The sequence below is a fragment of the Cupressus sempervirens genome, chromosome 4 (genome assembly GCF_028749045.1).
Source record: "Cupressus sempervirens isolate cs-2001-9-10 chromosome 4, ASM2874904v1, whole genome shotgun sequence".
Classification (NCBI taxonomy): Eukaryota; Viridiplantae; Streptophyta; class Pinopsida; order Cupressales; family Cupressaceae; genus Cupressus; species Cupressus sempervirens.
The window spans coordinates 707,705,254-707,728,339 of NC_143121.1; the positions used below are offsets into that span (position 1 = coordinate 707,705,254).

Here is a 23,086-nt window from a genome sequence, read left to right on the forward strand (position 1 = left end):
AAATACTGTTATCACTAGTATCAGTGATGAGTCATATCATAGGTATAGTAATATAACATAGTATCAAGTGTTCAATGATACCACATGCTTAGAAGATTTAGATAGATATAGAGTATCAATCTATGCTTATTCATCGTAATTGATGATGCTAGATATGTTATCCCTCAGTATGATTATCAAGTTAATAGGGACTGTTAAATCTGTAACTTCGATTACCATACTGATCTGATTGTGCAGATCGCACAGATCTTATCTTGCATGAAATTCCTTACTAATGAAGGCTTATATATAATTGTCCCTTCATAGGCATGATCGGTGTCTCATTTGAGATAATAGTTGTTGAGTGTGAACTTAAATAATCTTAGTTAATGTGATTACAAAACCTATTCTCCCTTGGCGCTGATTATGTTAAGGGCTGACCTAGATAGGGTCATGTCCCTTCAAGGGACATGCCCTTTGCTTGCCGTATATATATAGGGTGTGGTTATAGATAAAGGACACACAATAAACATATAGTCCGCTCATTTAATAATAATGCCCAAGACGAATACTTGCAGAGATAAGAAATTCAGAATAATATTATATTATTGTTATCACTTCATTCAAGTCTGATAATAGAAGATCATCTACAACAAGCTTCACAAAGAAGGTATTATCTCAATTTGATTTATAGCAAAATTTGCAGAAACTTTACATATAGAATAACACATAACATTCATATACTATCCTTAATAACACATTAGGGTTTGTTGGAAGAAACGTGAGAGGTCCATTTGAAGGGTTATCCACACTAAGCCCAAGACCGAATGGTTATCACGGCCCTCTTGGCCCTGGTGGGCAGTCAACATGGACATCCATGGGAATAGCCTTCTTAGAAGGGTACTTGAACCTGCTTTTCCTATCTATGCATCATCCTCCTAAAGACAAGAACCCTCATTGTAGATTCAGAGAGGAGATTGTAAAGGGGGAGCTCACTCGGGCCTAGGAGCAGGCAACATGAACATCCCTAGGGTGGCCTACTTAGTAAGCCATCTTATAACTCCCCTATTACACTACTTCCCATTCATACAAGGTGGGTTTCAAATAGTTTCATCATTAGACATATGCATTTTATATCCTATCATATGAATATACGTAAATAAGAGATAATATTTATCTAATTATGCATGAGCAATATATATATATATATATCACAAACCATAGTTTGTGAACTCTCTTAGTATTCCCCGATTGGCCGAGTACCCTTTGTTTTTTTGATAGACACAAAAACCATGGGTAAAAATGTCGCTGCAGGTAAAATGCTGGTTAAAATGTGTTTTTCACATGTTATTGCTATAAAACCATCCATTTCTCTTTCAATATGTCAATTTTTAATTTAATACATTTTGTAATTGAATTTTATAATTTTTTTTTCTTTAAGAGATTTTAATTTTTAGTTCTATCTAAGTTGCCGAATTTTTGCCGACTCTTCTCCGAGTTGATAATTTTGTTGTCCCAAATTAGTATGAGCGGGGGGGGGGGTGGTGAATTAATACTAACTTTCAAACCAATTAACTGAGCTACTTTTACAAATACTTTAACTACCAGTTGCTCAAGTAGTAAAACAATAATAAAAGCAACATAATAGAACCAAGTAACTTCACACAAGAAAGCATACATCAATGAATCATGAATCATGAATTTTGTATGTGGAAAGCCTCAATGCGAGGATGAAAACCATGGTGGGAGTAATGTACCCACTAGCTTTTTACTATAGATAAAAGGGTGCCCGATTAAAGGCTACAACTATTCTTTCTGAGAACACATCCAGTTATGAATGCTGATAATCTGTGAGGGTTACAAAAGCATTGTCAAGGCTAACCTTGTGAGACAATTTACAACACTCCGTATAGGAGGTACCTTGTAAGAGGATTTACAAATGCTTGCTAATGAAGCATGCCCGGTCAAGAGCTTACAAAAAAGATGCAATGGTAAGAAAGCAAACTACAATGGTTGATCTAATAAGTGGTGCAACTTGCCTTATAGATCCATTGTGTAAACCTTGAAGATCTCTTGATCTCCTCTTTTTGCCATAGCTTGCCCCATGAGCGCCTTGTGTCACCTTCTACGCTTGTCGGTTTTTGTTTGTTGTTCGGCTCTGTGCTCAATAACTCTGATCTCTTCGGGGCACTCCAACAAAAACATGACCAACTTTTAAAATGAAGTGTACAAGCTATTTACACTTCCCAACGCATGGGCGCCAAAACCCTATTCAAAAGATCCTGTTCAAACTGATGTATTCAAATTTTGAATAGCATACACAAGCTAGTCACATAACACTCGTGACTACCTATGTGTAGGTACCTAGATTGGTAGGTTTGTTAGTCTGCCCATGAGCCTATGTGTAGCTTTTGTTCTTCAAATCTGTGAACATTCATAAATGGATACTTGTCATGTCACAACACTTGCGACTCATCATGCTCACGTATCACCTGACTGTTTATTCCTCCTTGCTTGCCTGTTGTGACTTTAACATAGTCATTGTCCTTGTCTTGACTGGTGTTACATCCTATCGGTGGTCAATCTAATTTAAGGTCTTCCACCTCTTTCTCTACTGGTTGCCAATCAATGAAAACACTTAAGTATGTGATGCTAAGTATGAGTTATTACCATTCTCCGTCATCATGCCAATTGACTTGATAGGTCTAACAATCTCCCCCTTTGGCATTGATGACAAAACTTGCTATTAACCTTTTCCTCAAGTCTTTTCTCCTTCCTTATTTCGACTACCCAGTGTGGACTTAGTCGAAAAACAATGAGACTCCCCTTGGACTTGGTCTCCTTTGTTCATTTCTTCATTGGCTCCCCCTTTCATCATTATCTTGTATGTTTTGCCTCTTCTGTTCGGCTCTTTGTTTTCTCCCTTTATCCTGTTCTTCCCCTTTTCTTCTTGTATGTTTCTGTTTGAAGTCTTTTCCCCTTTTCTTGGATTCTTCTCCACCTTTTCGCTTGATTCCTTTATATATTCTACACACGCATTTATTACTTTATTCTCCCCTTTTTTGTCAACAATGATAAAGGGTAGTGTGTTGTGTCATAGCTTGACAAACACTTCTTTGGAACGCACGTGAGCACTGCTTAGCTAGTGTCTCACTGTGTATATCTAGCATTTTTTCTTTTATGCCATCTAGAGTGCTATTAGTGGCTTGGCAATTGTATTTTTGCATCTTTGATGTTCTCCTGAATAATACCTGTCAAGGGTGACATGAAACATTGTAATTGTAAGAGCTTGATAGCTCGTTTGTCCTCTTCATCTCTTAAACTATTAAATAATTGAATAGTTCTTGAGCTTTTGCTGAATATTCTGAAGCTGATCCAATGAGTGGATCATAAGCCTTGATGACTTCTTGAAGCTGTTGCTGAGCTTTCCCTTTCTTTAGCCCAATGTCATTTGTGAAGGTAATTGGGGTCAAATGCCTTTTAGAATACCGAGGTGATATCCTTTAGTGCCTAAGACATTTCATCTTTTACATGTGTTAGAGTGACCTTCCTTAACTCAACAAGATTCATGAGCTTTTCTAGTCTCTTTTCTTCGACCTTTTTTGCTACCTTGTTTACATCCTCGATCTGGTCTCTAATATTGTCAACTGTTTGAGTTAGTTGACCAATCGGATCGATGTATGGGTCATATGTGATCCTTGAAGCTAACTTCACTATTAGATCTCTGGTGTTAACTAGTGTTCTTGCCCTTTGTTGCCTTTTGCTTGCTTGGTCAAGCAATTCACGTTGTCTCAATAGTTTGGAGTATTTCATCAGTTCCCTTGAGTTCATTTGTCCAACCTTCTCCTTCATTTTCTCAATCTCCTCCTTGAGTGAGTTCTTCTCAACCTCTTCTTCGGCATTATGTTCAAATAACTCTCCTTCATCTTTTGTGCTAGAAGATGATGAGGATGATGAGGGTCACCCATGTCGACCCTTCCTCTTCTTTTTCTTTCTAGTCTCTTCTTCTACTCCTAGGCTCAGCTTCCTCTTTGAGGACTCATTTTTCTTTACACTCTGTTGCCCTCTAGCCTTGCTTTTTGACACTATTCACCTAGTTGTTGTGGTTTCTCTTATACGTGATTTGGTTTTCTTCTATTTCTCCTCCTCCTGCGGTGCTGGGGTCTTTTCCTTTACAAGAGTCTTCTCCCTTTCTGGTGTCTTTGTTTTTTTGGGAGTATTTTCTTTGTTTGGTGTCCTTTCTTTCTCTTGTGGTGTTGCTAACTTAGGAGATTCTTCTTTCGCTTGCGTGGTTGGCTGCTTTGATGCTTCATCCTTCTCCTCTTGTGCTTTTTCTTCTTCTCTCACTTTCTCGACTAGGTTTGGTGTGGCCACCCTCTCGGGTGTGTCCACCCTTATTGGTGAAGTCTCTTTTTCTGCTCTTTGTGGTGACTTCTCCTTCACCGGTGAGCTCTCCTTTTGAGGATTTTGTACCACTGTAGGACTTGGTTTGGTCTCTCTCCTAGGAGAAGTAAGTGGATTGTAATTTATTGGTGTCTCAGGTAGCTCTTCTACATGTCCTTCTCCATCTCCACTCGAGCCCAATTCTCTTTTATTTTTCTTCTTTGACCTTTCCTCTTGCATTTTTCTTTTTCCTTTTGGGTTTGTGTGCTGAGGGAGTTGGGCCTTAGATTCTTCCTCCTTTTTTTTCATATTGAATTCTACCAGTTGTTTAGCCACTGTGTTCCAGTATTGTACCGCTTTTTCATATTCTTCCTTTTCTCCTCTGTAGTCACCAAGGCTACATTTTCTGCCATTGCAAAGCCTTGTTTGTAGGCATCTACAAATGCCTTCCTTTCTATCTGAGAGCACTCTGGCCTCATCTTTGGTAGTGCATCATCCAATATTTGTTTGAATCTTATGATTCCTTCTTGCCATTTCTTATATACAATATATCCTAGCTCCTTGGGTACTTTATCTCTTATATTTGCTGGACTTCTACTAAAAGTTCTCATACTAAGTAGTACGACACTTATAACCTTATTCTTGTTTGCTTCATTAAACTTAGAAAATCTATTTTTCAATGTATTATAACTTCCATTATCTACAATGTTAGCTAGAATATCATCAAAGGATAGTTGAGGTGGTTGATTCTTACCTTTCTTTACCACCTTTGCCACTTCAACATTTGTTTGAGTCTTTGAAGACTCTTTTGCTTCAAGCACTGGTGACAGTTTCTTTTCAACTCTCTTTTCTTTCTCGTTTTTCTTCCTCTTGTAGGTTTCAAGCTTTGCGGGCTTGACTGTGCTCACTTTCTTCTTACTTAATGTCTCCCCAGGCTCAAGTAAAGATCCTTGATCAGGATCAAGTTCTGTCTCGACATCCTCTTATGGTTGAGGACTTGATGGAGCTCCATTGGTGAGCTTTGTCTCCATTTCTTCATCCATTTCACCATTCTCTTCCTTAGCTGCCTTGGTAGGCTCTCTTTTGGCTACCCTTTTTGTCTTTTTCTTGGCTCATACCACCTCCTACTACTTCAAAAGTCTACCTTTAATCTTCGTGCAGGTTCAAAACATTGGAAGTATGGGATTCTCGAGCATAGCAAGTAACTCTTCTATGTGTGGCCTAGCAACTTCTTCAATAACTTCATACTAGAATGATGTTAGCCAGTGTGTTCATGGTTGAACAACTTGGATTATACATATATTTGTGTTTGCAAGAAAACATGGGTCTTTCTTGTCCTCCTTTACAAGGTTGAAGGGAACCCTTTCCCTTTTGTGCATCTCATCTTGAAAGCTCTTGAAATAACCCTATATTGTTGCATTTCCTTTTCCTTCTAGTTTGTTGTAGACCTGACTAATCTAAGCTATGATTGCTTGCTCTTTCGACCAGGTGAAGGGTTGATACCCTGGGAACTCTCTTATGAAGTAAAAGGAGACGCACACAAAGAGTAGCTCCAAATTTCAATATGTGCTTGTTGTGATCCCTTTTGACCTGGCCTAGGTTTTCTATTATTAGTCCATGTATCCATCCACTTAGGTCAAGTATGGCATGATTATGAATGATTTGGTATGCCCCATAAACTGCACCACTTGACACACTATTATACCGGCTTGACTAGTAGATCCTATAAGGAATTACCATTGTTGCATATCTCATCTCAAGGTTCGTAATGTCATCTACTGTGCAAGCTCGGTTGTCATGATGACATCCAGTTAGATTTGCAACTTTGGTTGTCGAGATTGTTTGTGGTTAGTTCCACTCTGGTGGAGCTGAAACCAGTAACCCTTCGAATGACTTGCTTCGTGATTTTGTAGGGTCTGTCTAACCACATGTACTGGTCGTGCACTTTGCTTAGCATGAACCTCATCCAATCCCCATGGAAGAAATTAGGAATCTCCACGACGTTATGTAGAGTTGTCTTCTCCAAGTGCTTGTGTCAACTCTTCAAAACCCCATCTTTAGACAGAGTCCCATATAACTTGCGAATGTCTTTATGACCAAGTTCTTGAGTTTTAACAATAAGAATGTACTTACATTCGTTGTTAGAAGACCGTCTGCTAGGAGCGATGATAGTGCTCCTGCCATAGTTTTCTTGTCTAACTTCAACGGAAGAGCTTTGTATGCTAGATGTTCAATTTCTTTCCTATCAATCAATATCACCTTGTTGAACACATCTGCCATCTTGAATTCTGACTAGTTGTTGATAGTCTTCTTGATCAAATATGCTAACACACACACTATTCAAGTTACCTTTTTTTGTTCATTCAAATCGATATACAATTCACAGAAAGATCATACATTGAAAGCTAGGTTTATGCAAATCAGAAAGCTCAAGGGTTTCAAGTTCGCAAAGTGGTAAATAACTCTTTGATAACCTATATACACTGAAAGATTACAATGGTAAACAAAGTGTTCACCTACCACCTAACCCATGTAATTAATGTTCATGACCCATTGAGCAGTAGTCATATTTCTACCATTTTCCTATCTTGCCATAGATACAACATATTTGCTAGTGGAACCATCACTTAGTTGCCTTTGGCATCACAACAAGCGACTTCCCAATTTAGACACGGGACTAGTGTAAGATTTTACTTTATGCATATAACCCATTAAGCTATAATTGCTTAATTTGACTCAGAGGTCTCACTGAACCAAATCACCACTAATAGGTGAGCTCATAGCTTCTTCAGGCTTGGCTGCCTCTACTTCATAACTTTTCTTGGTCCAATTTTTGTAGAAGTCCTTCCTAGCTTCTTCTGTGTTCATAGTCTTACTCTTCCCTTTCCTGTCAGGATATTAATTATCTGACCTGTTTCTTACCCTGCAATTTGTGGGAAGATAACCAATCTTGTTATAGTTGAAGCAAGTCACTTCTGTACCTCTCCAAGGTCCAGTGTTGTTTCTTTGACCTATCCTTAACTTGCAATAGGCTACAAGATTTCCATGGTTTCCACAAGTTGAGCATACCTGTGTGGTGAACCTGTCCCTCCCAGTTGGACTTGCTGACTTTTTGGATGGCTGGTTTGATCGTGCCTTAGATCTACAGTCTTCAGCCTTGTGTCCATGCTTGTTATAATGGTAATAATATCCATCAATCCTTTTCTCATTGAAATGACACTTGTACTCTTGTGTTGTATGACCATACCGATGGCAATTGTGATTGTATCCATCAAAGGTGCATTGGATACTAGGTGACACTTGTTAGTGCCAGCATACATTTGAAGTATGTCCTACTTTGCCACAATAATAACATGTAGGTTTGTTGGGTTTCTTACCTTTTGGTGATGTCCTTCCTTGCTTCTTGAAGTCCAAGTCCTTTGCTCCAAAAGACTCACCCTTTTTAGTCTTGTTGTCACCTTCATATCCTAGACAGATGGTGCTCTTGTTTTTTCTTTGAGCTTTCAGTTGCTCATCTATCTTTTCAGAGTTGCCATTAAAATTCTTTAGTTTTTCTTTCCTCTCATTTGTGCCTTTTAGCTCTTCATTTAGCTTGCGCACTTGTTCACCCTGTTGTGTGTTTTCCTTAGTCAGTTGTGCTATCCGCTCCTTGTGATCATGATCATGTTCATGTAAGACAATGTTCTCTTGTTTTATGTAGCGATGTTCTTCCACCATTTGTGCCATTCGTTCATCTTTATTCCTCATTGCTTCCACAACTATTTGGTTTGGCTCTAGGGCTGCTTTCAGGCTTTCACAACTTCATCTCTTGTTAATATGACATTTCCTTTCTCATCTTGTGCTTGACTCATTCTTTTTGTTGTGTCTTCTTGCTCCTTCAGCAATGCAACTTTGGTCAACTCCTCATTGTCGGCCATGAGATCTATTATAGCCTCTTTAGATACATTTGATCCAGTTTGATCTTCAATCTGTTCAATGAGTTTTAGACTTTCACTAAGTTTCTTCACAATTTCTTTCTCTTCATCAAAGAAACCCTTGTCTTGTCCTTCAAACCCTCAATGGCGGTGAAGGCTTCATCCAGTTGCTTTTGAAGTCTAGAAGCTTCCATTAGATCTTCCCTCGAGCTATCAAGCTCATTGCTATTAGGGCCTAAGCTTTGAGACCCATTGTTGTCCCAAATTGGTACTGAGAGGGGGGAGGGTGAATCAATACTAACTTTCAAACTGGTTAGCTGAGCTACTTTTATAAATACTTTAACTACCAATTGCTTAAGTAGTAAACAATAATAAAAGCAACACAATAGAACTAAGTAATTTCACACAAGAAAGCATACATCAATAACACATGGATTTTGTACGTGAAAACCCTCAATTTGGGGATGAAAACCATGGTGGGAGTAATGTACCCACTAGCCTTTTACTGCAGATAAAAAGGTGCCCAGTTAAAGGCTACAATTTTTCTTTTTGAGAACACATCTAGTTATGAATGCTAATAATTTGTGAGGATTACAAAGGCATTGTCAAGGCTACCTTGTGAGAGGATTTACAACACATCGTATAGGAGGTGCCTTGTAAGAGGATTTACAAATGTTTGCTAATGAAGCATGCCTGATCAAGAGCTTACAAAATGGATGCAATAGTAAGAAAGAAATCTATAAGGGTTGGTCTAGTAAGTGGCACAACTTGCCTTATAGATCTGCTGTGTAAACCTTGAAGATCTATTGATCTCCTCTTTCTACCTTGGCTTGCCCTATGAACACCTTGTGTCACCTTCTATGCCTGTTGGTACTTTCCTGGCTCAAACCAATCTGTCCACTATTCGGCTCTGTGCTGTGCAACTCAAATCTCTTCGCTTCACTCCAACAAAAACATGAACAACTTTTAAAGTGAAATGTCTAAGCTATTTACACTTCCCAATGTTTGGGTGCCAAAACCCTATTCAAAAAATCTTACTCAAACCGATGTATTCAAAATTTGAATAGCATACATGAACTAGTCACATAACACCTGTGACTACCTATGAGTAGGTACCTAGACTAGTAGGCGTGCCAGTTTGCCCGTGAGCCTATGCCTAGCTTTTGTTCTTCAAATCTGCAAAGGTTCATACATGGATGCCCGTCACATCGGACTGCCTTGCTGTCCTACTGTCATGTCACATGACTCGTGACTCATCATGCTCACTTATTGCCTGACTGTTTATTCCACCTGTTTTCCTGTTGTGACTTTAACATAGTCACTGTCGTTGTCTTGACTGGTATTACATCCTACCGGTGGTTGTTCTGAGTTAAGGTCTTCTACTTCTTTCCGGACTAGTTTCCAATCAATGACAACACTTAAGTATGTGATACTAAGTATGAGTTATCACCATTCTTTGGTCATCATGCCAATTGACTTAATAGGTTCAACAAATCTTGGGCTTGTCGAGTACTCTTCGAGTCCAAGTTTGCAAACTATGTCACAAACAGTTGTACAACTAGAATAATGAGAAGAATAGATCTGCAAAGTGTATTAGACTGTTGCTTTCAACCATGGCTTGAAAATTGATCACCGTGGGCAATACTTGATATATTTGCTGATAAATATATAGAGTAGGAGATGTCTTCCACAACAAGTCAAATGTGATATTGCTATCAGGATTCAACTGCGTAGTTTTATGAGTTAAACTCTTTGACCCATGTTTCATGAGTAGTGTTTTGCAAGAACCCATCTATCATGAGAATGAACGGAACACCTAGCATCCATTGCATCTAGGTGATGCTCATAGAGGTAAAGCATTGAGACTTCCCGCAAGGTCACCCATCCTAGTACTACTCTAGCTTGAGTGCTCTTAATTATGAAGTTCTCTCCATAGCTAAGCCCACATTGCTTGTAACCCCATTTTGCTCGTAGAGGTGAAGCATCGAGACTGTTTGGGAGTCACCCGTCCCAATACTACTCTAGCTTGAGTGCACTTAACTACGAGGTTCTTTCCATAGTTAAGCCCATTTTGCTAAAATGGGCTTAATTATGGAGAGAACTTCCTAGTTAAGCACGGTTATGCTAGAGTAGTACTGAGATGGGTGACCTCCTAGGAAGTCTTGGTGCTTCAAAATGTGGTTGCAAGCATAGTGGGCTTTAACTATGGAGAGAAAAATGAATTGGATGTGAAATGCTTGGGTCTGCGGAAACAAACCAAAGTGAATAAATATATAGAAATTTATGAACAACTAAGGGCTCCCCTTTATTCAGAAGCGATAAAACCATGGGATTTTCCTAGTATATGTGTGGTTACATGCAGTAGAGCTCTGCCACACTTATATAAAGGGGTCAAGGGAAGATAACTAGTGAACCCTTGTTGATCATCATATTTTGAATAAACAGTTCCCAGATACTCAAATTCTTTACACATTAAAAGCTTACCCAATTCATGTGACCACATCCCTGACCCCAAATATTAAAGCATCTCATTCTATTGAAAGGGAAATATAGTCCTCCTCCTAGAAAATACAGATTCCTAAGCCTAAAAGCCATATTTTATGCAAGAAAGTCATAATGAAACTCATCTTATAACTTGCATAATCAAAGTAGAAAGCGTGAAAATAAAAAGTCCTTTCCAAAGCCAAATTACAAATAAAGGCATATCATTACAAGCTTCCTGAATTAAATGTAATTGGCTGTCTAAAATCAAGCAATTTTGTCAATTCGTCATAGACCATTTAGTGCCGAATATGAAAAAGAATTAGCAAAGAGACCAGAGCAACTCCTTCATAGAGGACAGAGGAAACACAAAAAACACTCAATTTAAATCCAGCTCGAGTCTCACAAACTGGCCTCTATCCAAATAGTTCCATTTCGCGGATAAGAGGTCACAAATGGGTGGACAAAATAGTCACAAACCTTTGGGAATTTCCAAGTGGAGCTAGGTAGATGGGCTAGTCGTAGGACCCACAAAGAGCAAGAGAAGACAAAAACCATTTGCTTGAAATGTAACATTAACAAAATTAAATTTAACATTATTCATCCCAAAAGGTCCTAATGCTTAAGATAATGAAGAAACTATAACCCATTATATCTATGAAGCCAAGAACTATAGAAATCCATATCCATATGTTAACACCATTTGGAGATTAAAGTTCAGTTAGTAGCAAAGAGTTGTAGTACGAATTATCCAAAACTTATGAAGGTCTATGAGTAAGACTAGGTATAAAAGTCAACAAACTGGTTAAACTAACAAGTTCCTTCTAATCCTCATCCGAGGAAGAGTCAACTTCATACTCACTATCATTGACCTGATCAGCAATGAGAAACCATTCAAGGCCTAGCCACTTCGGGGTTCATGGATATGCATGACATGTAAAAGAAACCACCAGTTCATCCTTATAGATAGAACCCATAGGTTGAATTCCTCCATGTCTTTGATGATGAGAATAGGCTTGACTTTGACGATCATTTTTGCCACACCAAAATTGGTGCGTTTTGGGATGCAAAGGTTTGCATCAATGCTATTCAGGATAAGCTTGATCTCCACCACTAGATGCAGTTTGAATAGGTTGTGACAAAGCTCAAGAATGGATCTTTTGTCAACCCCAACATGGAGAATGGTGACAACAAACATCGAAACAACTTCCACATTGGATATTGGTCTGTCCTCCAATAACAAGAAATCCCTAGCCAAAATTTTGCTTATTGCTCGAACGATTAAACTGTGGGTTAAATTCATCATCAACCTCAATCTTCTATCTGAAATATGACCCCATAATTGCAGAAGACACTTGCCAAATTTCATCTTGATGATGGTATCCATGGCGAGTGATGTGAGCAAAGAATAGTTGAGCTATGGTTAAATATAGAAAAACACCCGTAAAACGTGTACGTTGTAGCTTAGCTTGAAGAGCAAGTATGGAGGTGAGGCGGGCTTAATTAATACTGATGACAATACACACACATTGAAGGACTAGAGTTGGAAATTTTAAGTTAATAACTCACAAAATTCGAGCAGGCAGTCAAAATCAAAAAGTTGTGATTAAGGGAAATAATTGGGAAAAAAGGTTATAGTTTTGAAAAGGGAAATAAGGGAAAGGCCTAACCATGGGGATTGATAACTAAGGACTAATGATGTTAGGGGAGGGGGAATTAGAGTCCATAAGGGGTAAAGGGGATATGTGATCCATCCGCCCCACTATTAGCCAGGGAATCTGCTAATGAATTCCCCTTCCTATATATGTGTTCAATTTTGTATAGGGCAAAGTGATCAAGGAGAGCAATGACTCTATCTTGGAGTTCAGTGATCAATGGGGGTAGATTTATTCCAAAGGGCATTTAGGATAATTTGGGAATCTCCCTCAATAATAAGATTATGAATGTTTGATTGTTTGTATGCCTTAAGACTTTGACTAGAGCTTCTAACTCTACAAGATTGTTAGTAGCCGGGTTAATGGGGCTAGCAAAATAGCCACAAACTTCACCCCTCCAATAATGAATGATATAGCCTATACCTGCTATACTAGTTGTTTTCATATGCAGTTGAGAATAGCTTGTGGTCTGTAATGTCCTCAATTTAGTAGGTTTCTAGAGTTTGGTTTTGTTAGCTCATCATTTCGGCCCTCGTAAGTTGATGTTTGGATTTGGGGGTCTTTGTCAAGAAATTGCTATTTTTGGACTTACTATTTTTAGTAAGTCACTCATGGCCAGTTACTATTTTTGGTTGAGCAGTTCAGGCTGGTTGATCGTTTGGCTTTGGATATTTGATCTTTCAATGGATTTTTGATGAAGTCATATTTATTTGGAAGTATGTTGGTTTTAATGAATATTTAATGCATCCTTAATTATCATTGTGTTTTATATTATAAAGTGTCAAGACTTTATATTATAAAAGTTGCTTTTAAGTGAAAGGTGTCTGGGTGAAGTTAAATAGCTCAAATTGCATTATAAATATGGCTTTTTAGGAGAATGAGAGACATCTTGAAAATATAGATTTTCTTCTTGAATTATCTGGCTGAGGGTTTGAGAATTTCCCGAGAATTGTTCTGTTTAGTTGTTGCAAATTGTTGCTGAGGTATAACGATCTGCTATTCTCCTACTGTTCATACCATGTTTTGGAGATTGTCTTGGAATTATTGACTGAATTGTGAAGAGGAATGAATTGTTCTATCATTCGGGTGATTGCACATTGAAAAATCCGAAATAGGACCTTGCAAGACTGCCGATTTAAGTCTGGAGATAGCGTTTCATTTGGTAATTGATGCTGGGAGAGTTCTGAACCGAGATTATATACTGGAGGGCTGTGCGACATTAATCTGTAGACCTGTGAGTTACTAACAGCCACGTGAGGACCCCATCTCCAGCCATGTCAGCAACCAAAGGCTTGCGATCAGGTTTAAACGCAATTGTTGATGCCGTTAGGTTGTGTGATATGTTGAAAATGGGCCGGCTATGCATCTAGACTTCCTGTGTTTTTCCCTTGGAGGGCCGTTTGCACATTCAGCATTGACGTGGATTGCTGTTGGGTTGATTTCAGCATTTGGGAAATCAGTTGAGAGTTTTATTCCCCAGGGCATGTTTGAACAGTAAACATTGCAGCACTCTATTAAACATCAGGTTCATTTGTTATTGCTTTCAATAAATTGAATCTTTTACTATTTCACATTATCTATGTAGTGAATCTCAGATATATGTTTGATATTTCTTTAAGCAATCTTGTACTAACCACTTCTGTATTTGAGTAAGAAAAAAATGAACAACACTGAAGGGAATTTCGTCAAACAGTTGGACTATAAGCAGCACTGGATAATTTATGTATTACTGTTTAGCTTCTTACGATCAATTGAAGATTCATACCCAAAATATATCAAACAAGAAGACAATGCATTCAATTTAAATGGACCGTGAAGCAGTTCACACGTTCATTCAACATTTAATTTATATCCCAAGAAAAAAAATCGATGGATTTAGGCTACAGAAGAAACTTTGGAATTCAGTCACGTATAACCAGTAGAAAGAAGTGACCATTACAAGTGGGGATGAGATGTACAGACTGGTTATGATGAATACCACTGAGATCTCAAAATCCGCAACAAACTGTACCCCTGTCCAAGACGTCGGTCACACCATCTGACTGGTAATTGCAGAGAGAACTCGTGTGAAGAGGAAACCCGACTGTCTACAACAAACTGGGACTCAGACATTACCTTGGAATGGTACTCAACTTGCGTGAATAGCAACCCGTGAGCTGAAGTAGAGGAGGTGGTTCAGGATGAAACTCGCACTACTTCTGGAATCAACTATTATCTACCCGTGCGTGTAACCTACAACATTCTGTCATGAATGCCTAGTTCCAGCGTTACCCTCTGTGACCTGTAATCTCCAACGTGAGGTGATAGCAACAACCCGCGGCTTCAGTACTGGACGTGTGGGGCTGAAAGGTCTGAGATACCAATGTCGTTTCAGTCTGAGACCCGAGTTGGATGACTTGCTGGATTTGTGGCGTGCTTCCAACCAATAAGAATCTCAGCGGAACTATGCTTGCTGTTAGTTTCTCAATCCCAGTGCTATTCCACTTAACTAGTAAGATTTATATGCAGACGCCAGGAATATAAATTAAGGTATTAAATTCGCAATCCTACATGCAACTTGACTATACTTACTTCAACTGGATTCATATCTCTTCTTGCCGATTTCTGCCTGCTGTTGTTTATTTCCCAAGAGGAAGGATTGGGGTGACATGTAACATCCTGTTTTCCCGGGTCTAATTTATCATTCCACATACTCAAGAAATATAGTTACTACTTCGTTTCATAGGAAGACAGTTATATCATTAATGTTCATGTGAATAAGATTTACCATTAAAAACAGTTATACAAAATTTCTTAACTAAAAACTTGAATTACCATCAAATGAAATTACTACAGAAATTGAAAATCACATACCTCGGAAAATTGAGTTCGAATCAAACTAGGGATGCTTCTGCAACCACCCGAGTTAGTCCAAAAATACACTATAACAATTTCATACGACAACTATCATCTAAAAACTGCTATCTTAAAATCAAATTAAATACTTCTATTATTTTAAATTAGGGCATCACATACCACTGTATCATATACCGCTATCTCACTTAGGGCTTTCAATACCACGGATTCATTTTAGGGCTTCCGTGACCACGGATTCATTTTAGGGCTTCTGCGACCACGGATTCAACTAGGGCTTCCGTGACTACGGATTCAACTAGGGCTTCTAATACCACCGTATCATTTAAGGTTCCAGCTGTCACCAAATCAATTAGGGCTTCGAATTTCCTTTCCTTCCGATTACTTATCTGTGACAGTTTCTCAAGATTAGATAAATACTTATATTCAATATTCATATAAATGAAAACAATTCACAAATCAATCCAGGTGTAAAATAATGATAACAATGAATTTAACTCAATTCAATCGTACCTCTTCATAAATAAAAATGATAATACCTGTTTCTGATAAACAATTGAATGCATAGCTTATCTCTGTCTGACTCATGTTCGACATCTTGAAAGAGGTGAAACATTGTGAGGGGCTTAACCACCCAACCTCAGACCACAATATATCCCCACACGATCTCTAACAAGAAAGGCCCTCCCTACCCAGAATTGACAGGGAACATCTTACCGTCCACTGGGCATCATGATGCTATACGACTTGGTTGCAGGAGATCACCATAATAGGAATATGCATGAGCTATTAATTAATTCATATTAAGCGATAAATATTGAAATGTCTTAACCGATACTGGTTCATATTATTGACGATTCCTTTCTCACACCTCATCACCCCTCTTCTCAGTTACATAGCCGGGTGAGTCCCAGGTATCTGGAATTCTAAGAGCGAATGGTTCTAACAATTATTCAAGAAGATTTCATACATCCATCATTTCACATTCTATAATTATGTTCTTTAAAGATCACAAAATTGACAACAACCTTGACAATCATTTAGCACGAATGGAGCATATATGAGCTAAAGCATTATTTATATTATTACTTATTTGATTCTGATATCATCCTTGTATTTTCTTTTACAGGTTCATCTACACCTCATCACCCTAATCAGACCATCTAGTCAGTGATTTCCTTGGTGCTATCAAATTATCTTTACTGATATGTTCTGTACCTTCTTCACCTTATTCTGGCTCTTAGCCTGGTGAATTCCTTAGTACTCTGATTTATTAACTCATCTCTGATTTAAACATGATTTCAAATTGCATGATATATGCTATCCAAGAAGATGGTCGTTTAAGATTAAAGAAAGTAAGAGAAGTTACCTATTCGGATACCATGCAATTTAACTGATTTGAACAGAAAATATGGCTAAGTAAATCGACTGATTTCCAACAGGATATAATAAATTGAGAGAATAACTATGGACGGCTTCATCTGGGACTTATATCATAACAAGAAATAAAGACATATTGGATTTACCTTTGGCTCTTTGAATAGTTTGATGATACAAAATATTGGCCATATGGTCGGCTTACAAGGAAGATTGCATATTTATTATCAAAAAGAAAAAATAACGAAAACGTTTTTCTTAAAATACAAAGGATGTCTTACGTGACTTGGCCCTGTGATAATATGACTCGGATTCTGGAAATAGTTCTCCAATCCGCAGTTATAAGCTCAGCCGTATACTATGTAAATATTTGTCGTATCCTTCGCACTGGGTTTTGTAAACTGGTTGAAGGTTTCGGATGTGCTATGGCTTGCACGACTGGGAACAGTAATGGACGCCAAAGGCTAAGAGAATATGGTGCCAAGTTACGTTGAAGTGTACAGGAAAAAGGAGAATGCTGAAGACAAAAGTTCAATTCCGGTTATGTTTAATGGATCATATAATAAGCTTGAGCCTAACCTTACGACTGCCATCAGTTATAAAGAACCCATACGAATTCACTCAAATCGATTTTTAAAATAAAAATAAGGTTGAAAAATAATTATACAATTCAAATTAAAGATAAGGAAGAGAAGTTGGAAAGATAAAAAACTCAAGCTGCCAAATGTTTAAATCGATTCATTATGCCAAGTTCTTTCATTAAAGAATATTAAATTAGAAATAATAGAGTTGGAAGGTTGTAATTCAAAAATAACTCAAATATTACGATAATTCAAAAATTATTAAAATCTTATAAGTACTTTAAAACATCATTTTATTAAATTTATTAAAATATAAAGATGCCAAAACATTTTTATATTCAAATACACATATATAAACTATTATTAAAAAATAATATAACGAAAGATAATTTAAAATCCTTTAAGAATACGTTTATATTTAAACTTAATTAATTAAATTAAATTAATTATTAACAACTCATGCAGTTCTAGAGATGTGTCCTGTTTCAAATCGCTAGGTCCTCTATCTGTCTGTCCAATGACGGTGGTGCCCTGCCTAATTCTTTTTTGACAATGCTTCCACCCCTTCGTCATGCTCCCTGCAAGGAATTTCTCTGTAATTAAATTATAAATTATATAATCTTACATAATCATAACGGTTAACCTTTCATCTTAATTCCATGAATTCGCGATTAACGATCAACTAACATGTCATCTGCACTTGAAATCATAACGACCAACTATCTTACCATCTCGCCAGATTATATCAAATTAAATTGCCAACTGACTTCATGTGAACCTCAACAGCTATATTTCAAGCTAGGTCAAAAATTGGGATGTAACATGACGTCCAATTTCCTCAAACAACTCGAGGGATTTCATCCTCAGAGTTTGCCAGTCACATCAAAGCAACCAGAACTTTCAGTATACTTGAGTTCCTAAAATCTTGTGTAAATCCCAAGGCAAGGTCTCTTATTTATAACCTCGAAGTGAGGGAAAGAGCGTTGGAATAAGAGATGTGGGATAAAACAACAATTTCGTCCTGTAGTCACTTAAGTCACTTTTTTATAAAGTAAATGACTTTATAAGCATAAAGTAACTTTTTGTAAGCACTTTTAATTTATAAATGATGTACTTAAGATAAAATTTCCTGTGTGATTGGAAAGCATCCTAACTATTAATGTCATTAATCTATCTGGATGTGGAGATAAATTAACCCAATGCCATAACACTAGTATCAAAGTAACAAGAATCGGAATCGGATCGGAATCGGCAAGGCCGAATCGAATCGTGAATCGACAATGAATCGGCAATGAATCGGCGATGAATTGGCAAATTTGAAAAAACCCTTTAAATTTAAAGATTTTAACAATTTAAAACTTATTTCATGCACCCTTTATTGAATATAACTTAAACACACTATAACATCATCAAATAGAAGTTAAAACTTAACATACATAAACATGGAACATAAAATCCATCACATATGTAACTATGTTATCTAAAATGTAAATTGTAGGCTAGCTGAAGTAAATAGAAATCAAATGATCACAATGATTTAAATCATAGAATGTATGTAAGATGATCCATAAGACATCAAATCATAAATGTATGTAAGAATCTAAGATGAAGATCCATGAAAGTTTGAAACATATGTCTATCAATGATTCAGTATCAATATCTGTAAACAAAATATAAAAACAAGGCTCCAGCTCAAGCCTCAGACTCATAGTCATCATCATCATCCTCAACATCATCCTGAAGCTCGGCTGCAGCCTCAGCCTCAGCCTCTGAGTATCCAGTCTGCCTAGTAGCAAGGCGTCTAATGTAGGTCCTAGAGGACTGCCGAGCCATATCTCCCGCATGTAAGATGGGCTCATGAACGTCGCTAAGGCCTGTGCCTGTGCGTGCACGTGTGCGTCTACCAATGCCTGAAGAACGTGCTCTAGCTGCCTCAGCCTCTATATCCACCTGGTCAACCCACACACGGTCTTCCTCAGTGAAGACTGGATCCACAACCTCTGTGAGCCACTCTGATTCTGGATCAATCTCCTCTAGAATGATCGGAGAGGAGTCAGTGCCCAAAATCTGTCTGATCCTAAGACGGAGGTTGTAATGAACAAAGACAATATCATTCAACTTCTGCACTGTCAACCTGTTTCTCCTCTTCGAATGGATGTGCTCGAACATGGACCAACTGCGCTCACATCCAGAAGCGCGGCTTGGCTGACTCAGAATACGAATGGCAATTTTTTGAAGTTTTGGGGTTGTGGCCCCAAACATTTGCCACCATCTATCTGCAATAAGGGAAAAATTGAAAATAGAAACAATTAGTCTCATTTACAAATTACAAGTTAACTCTAAAATTACATAATCAACTTTAAGATTAGAATCTAGATTCATGAACATTGAATATATTATTTAATTTTTACCTGGCTGTAGTGTTGTCTGAGCATTTATGGCCATCCTGCTAGAGAAAAGTGGCCCCTCTTTATTGTTGAACTGGTCTAGCTCAACAATTGCAGCAGCGCTATCTTCATCGCTACTCAACCTCTGAATCACTGTGTATAAGCCAGTGAGAACCTCCGCATCCGCCTTGAACTCAGGACGGAAACGATATGCCGGATTCAGAAAGTAAGCTGCTGCATGGATGGGTCGATGGAGCTGATTCTGCCATCTCCTATCGATGATGTCCCAAATAGGGCCATACCTCTCCTGCACTCCTGCATATTGGGCTCTGATGGCCTCCTTGGCCCTATCCATGCCCTCATAAATGTAGCCCATAGAGGGCTTCTCCCCATCAACAGTTCGTAGCAAAGCTACAAGGGGCTCAGTGACCTACATATAAAGTAAAACAAAAAACTTGAGTCAAAACTTAAATATAAAATAATATAACTTAAAGTAAAAGTAAAATACTAAATGTTAAATTGCAATAAATTTACCTGCAGGATTTCTCTAGCGGGTTTCCAAAAACCATCCTCATCAAATATGCAATCCGCCACATCTATCCCTACAGTGGTCATAGCATAGGAAGAGGAAATCCACTCCCGCCCAACAAACATGCTCCTCAATTCATCCCTTGATGTCAACAAGGACTGCAAGGTGATGAAATTCGAGGCAAACCTCGTGATACCTGGGCGAGCTAACTCTTTGCCTTCTGTGTACTTCCTCATTGTGCTAAGGACAAATGAATGATTATAAATGAATTTGCATATGTTTTTTGCCCTTTCCACACATGACTTGACAAACTCAAGTTTGCCAATTTCCTCCAACATGAGGTCAATGCAATGTGCCGCACAAGGGGACCAAAATATGGTGGGGTGCCTCTCCATCAAAAGTTTACCTACAACAATTTTAAGTCAATTAGAAATTCAAATTTCAAAATTCAAATAAATTTATTTTCAAAACTTGAAAAGTTAAAAGTTTACCTGCAGCAACATAACTTGCTGCATTATCCGTCACCACCTGGATCACATTTTGTTCTCCCACCTCTGCTATGACTTCCTCAATAGCCTCACATAAGTATGTGGCATTTTTTACATGTGCGGAAGCATCAATGGATTTGATGAACATGGTATATCCTACAAGTAACAAAACAACGAATTAGAATATTAAAATTAAATGGATCATCAACAAATTAGCATTCAACAAATCAAAATTTACAATTATGTATGTAGGAAAGTAGAATGATCAATTACCTCCATAGGATACAAGAAAATTGAGGAGTGTTCTATTCCTCCTATCTGTCCAACCATCAGTCATGATGGTGCAACCCTTTGCAATCCACTCCTTTCGGTTCTCCTCGAGCTCAGCCCTCATGTCCTCTACCATCTCATCCAAGAGGTATCCGCTCAACTCAGCCTCAGTTGGGGCTTTAAACCCCGGACCACAAATAGCAACCGCGTCTATCATGTTCTGCCAATAAGGAGCCCTGTCACAAATAAAAATTTAGATGTCAAAGACTCAAATTATAAAACAAGTAAATATAATTAAAGTTTTACTTTTACTTTTAATTTTAACTTTAAAGAAAACAACGAAAAAAGAATCAATTACCTGGCTGCAATAAATGGAATGTTGCAAAGTACCAAAATTTGCATATCTCCTTTCTGGCAGCATCATGAATTTCCTTGTTCAAACCCATGCCCTCAAGCGTGGGTTGGGAACCAGGAGTAGTGCGGGTATTTTTTCGCACTCTAGGCTGCAATAGGTTGGTGTGGGACTCTGTCTCAGTATGTGACCGACTAGCACTAGCACGAGCAGAAGAACTAGGATAAAAAGGAGGCCTAGAAGAACCCTCTCCAACACAACCTACAGATGCAGAAGCTGATGCAGATGCAGATGTGGATGCGGATGCGGGAACATGGGAGCCAATACCCCTTAACCCTTCAAGTTGCATTTTCCTATTGGCTTTGTCTTTTTCAATTTTTTCTAATGCCATTAAGCAAGTGCGTTTTGCCTCAAGAGTTTGGTGAGTGCAAATTGTAACATCGTGTCCAGGTATAGCAGCAATGTGGTATTTCAATCTATAAATACCCCCAGAAGTTATTTTTTCTTTACAAAAAATACATTTTGTTTGATATTTGGTTCTTCCAGGAAACTCTTCATTATATTTCCAACATTCATCTTTTCTACCCATTGCGAATTTGCAAAAAATGAAAGCAAAGGCTGCTGCAATAAAAATTTATATGTAAAATATCAAAGTTTGAAGCTAATAAAAGCTACAAAACAACAAACCCTAGTTTGCAACTTAGTAAAAATAAAAAACATTCAAGATCTAAACTAAAAATCTTGAAAACTATAAAAATTTAACAAAAAATGCATAATACACTAACATGCAAAAAAAAAAGAGCACTTACCTCTTGCAAATGAGTTGAGGAGTGTTGAGATTGGCTCTCTAATGCTCCCAATGCAATTGATGGCCTCCCCAAATGGATTGCTGATCTCTTTTGTGCTCTTTCTTCTTGCCGGTTAGAAACCTATGGCTTTTCTTTTCTCTTCTTCTCTCTCACTTTTCCTCTCTTCTACTCATGTTAAATAAATAGAAGGCCCTTTAGGGTTATAACAAAGAGAAATGGTCAAAAACAAAGTAAAAAAACCAAGCAATTTTTTAAAATTTTACAACTCTATACTTTATTGGCCGTGGGCGATTCCTGTCGATTTTTCCAGGCGATTCATGCGATTTTTTGCCTGAATCGCCTGAATCGGCGATTCAGGCGATTCACTTGAAGAAATTGGCAATGGCGATTTTCGACTCCAAAAAAATCGCCATTGCTGAATCTAATCGCCGAATCGCCGATTCAGGTGATTTTATGGCGATTCTCGTTACTCTGACTAGTATGGAGAAGGGGACATGACAAATCTATTTACTCAAAATCCAAAAATCACCAAAAAAAATCAGAAAAACATTATATTGCAAAAAATAAACAAGTCCACTTCAGCATCACAGTCAAACTCTAGTTTGGGACTTTACATGGTCAAGCAATTTTGGGGAAGGTGGATTGCAATGTCCCCATTTCCTAAGTCAATCTTTTGTAGAGGTTAACCTATCAATAGAGGACCTGTAGGCTATTATAGTGGATAGGGAGCTCAACTAGGGGTCTTGTGGCCCTTTTGGGAGGTTCGTGTAGGGTTTGAAGTGTTCAGAGATAGTTGTCTATTTTTAGGAGTGTTTCTATTATTTAGAAGACTAGGAGTTGGTCTCCTATATTTGGATATCACTGGGGGACTAGGTGTATCAACAGTTTTCAGTTGGATGGCTCAGTTGATATTGAATTATTAAAGTTAACTAACTTTTTTCTTTTGATAAATAATCAGTCGAGGTGTAATACCCTCAACCAACACATAACCAAATATCCATACAACAATACTCCATACATACATAATA

At 37.9% G+C, this 23,086-nt stretch overlaps 2 protein-coding genes across 5 annotated transcripts in view; one reads left to right on the plus strand and one right to left on the minus strand.

Moving 5' to 3' along the window:
- The window catches only part of AGL26 (tRNA (cytidine(34)-2'-O)-methyltransferase), an 87,308-nt gene that overhangs the window by 6,858 nt on the left and 57,364 nt on the right, over positions 1-23,086 (plus strand). The window lies entirely within an intron of this gene.
- LOC149563228 (uncharacterized) lies at positions 18,739-21,277 on the minus strand. Its single transcript, XM_089826597.1, has 5 exons — positions 20,901-21,277; positions 20,631-20,783; positions 20,145-20,545; positions 19,635-20,040; positions 18,739-19,499 (listed from the first exon to the last, which is right to left on the minus strand). Exons 1-5 carry the CDS (start codon positions 21,112-21,114, stop codon positions 18,916-18,918), a joined length of 1,758 nt encoding a protein of 585 aa, XP_089682723.1. The 5' UTR covers positions 21,115-21,277; the 3' UTR covers positions 18,739-18,915.

Excerpts from the sequence above, each read along its gene's own strand:
- LOC149563228 (XM_089826597.1), bottom strand. The coding sequence starts at position 21,114 with ATGATAGACGCGGTTGCTATTTGTGGTCCGGGGTTTAAAGCCCCAACT. Across the intron at positions 20,784-20,900 it reads TTTTCTTGTATCCTATGGAG|GATATACCATGTTCATCAAA; the intron begins GTAATTGATCAT and ends TGTTACTTGTAG. Across the intron at positions 20,546-20,630 it reads AGCAAGTTATGTTGCTGCAG|GTAAACTTTTGATGGAGAGG; the intron begins GTAAACTTTTAA and ends AAATTGTTGTAG.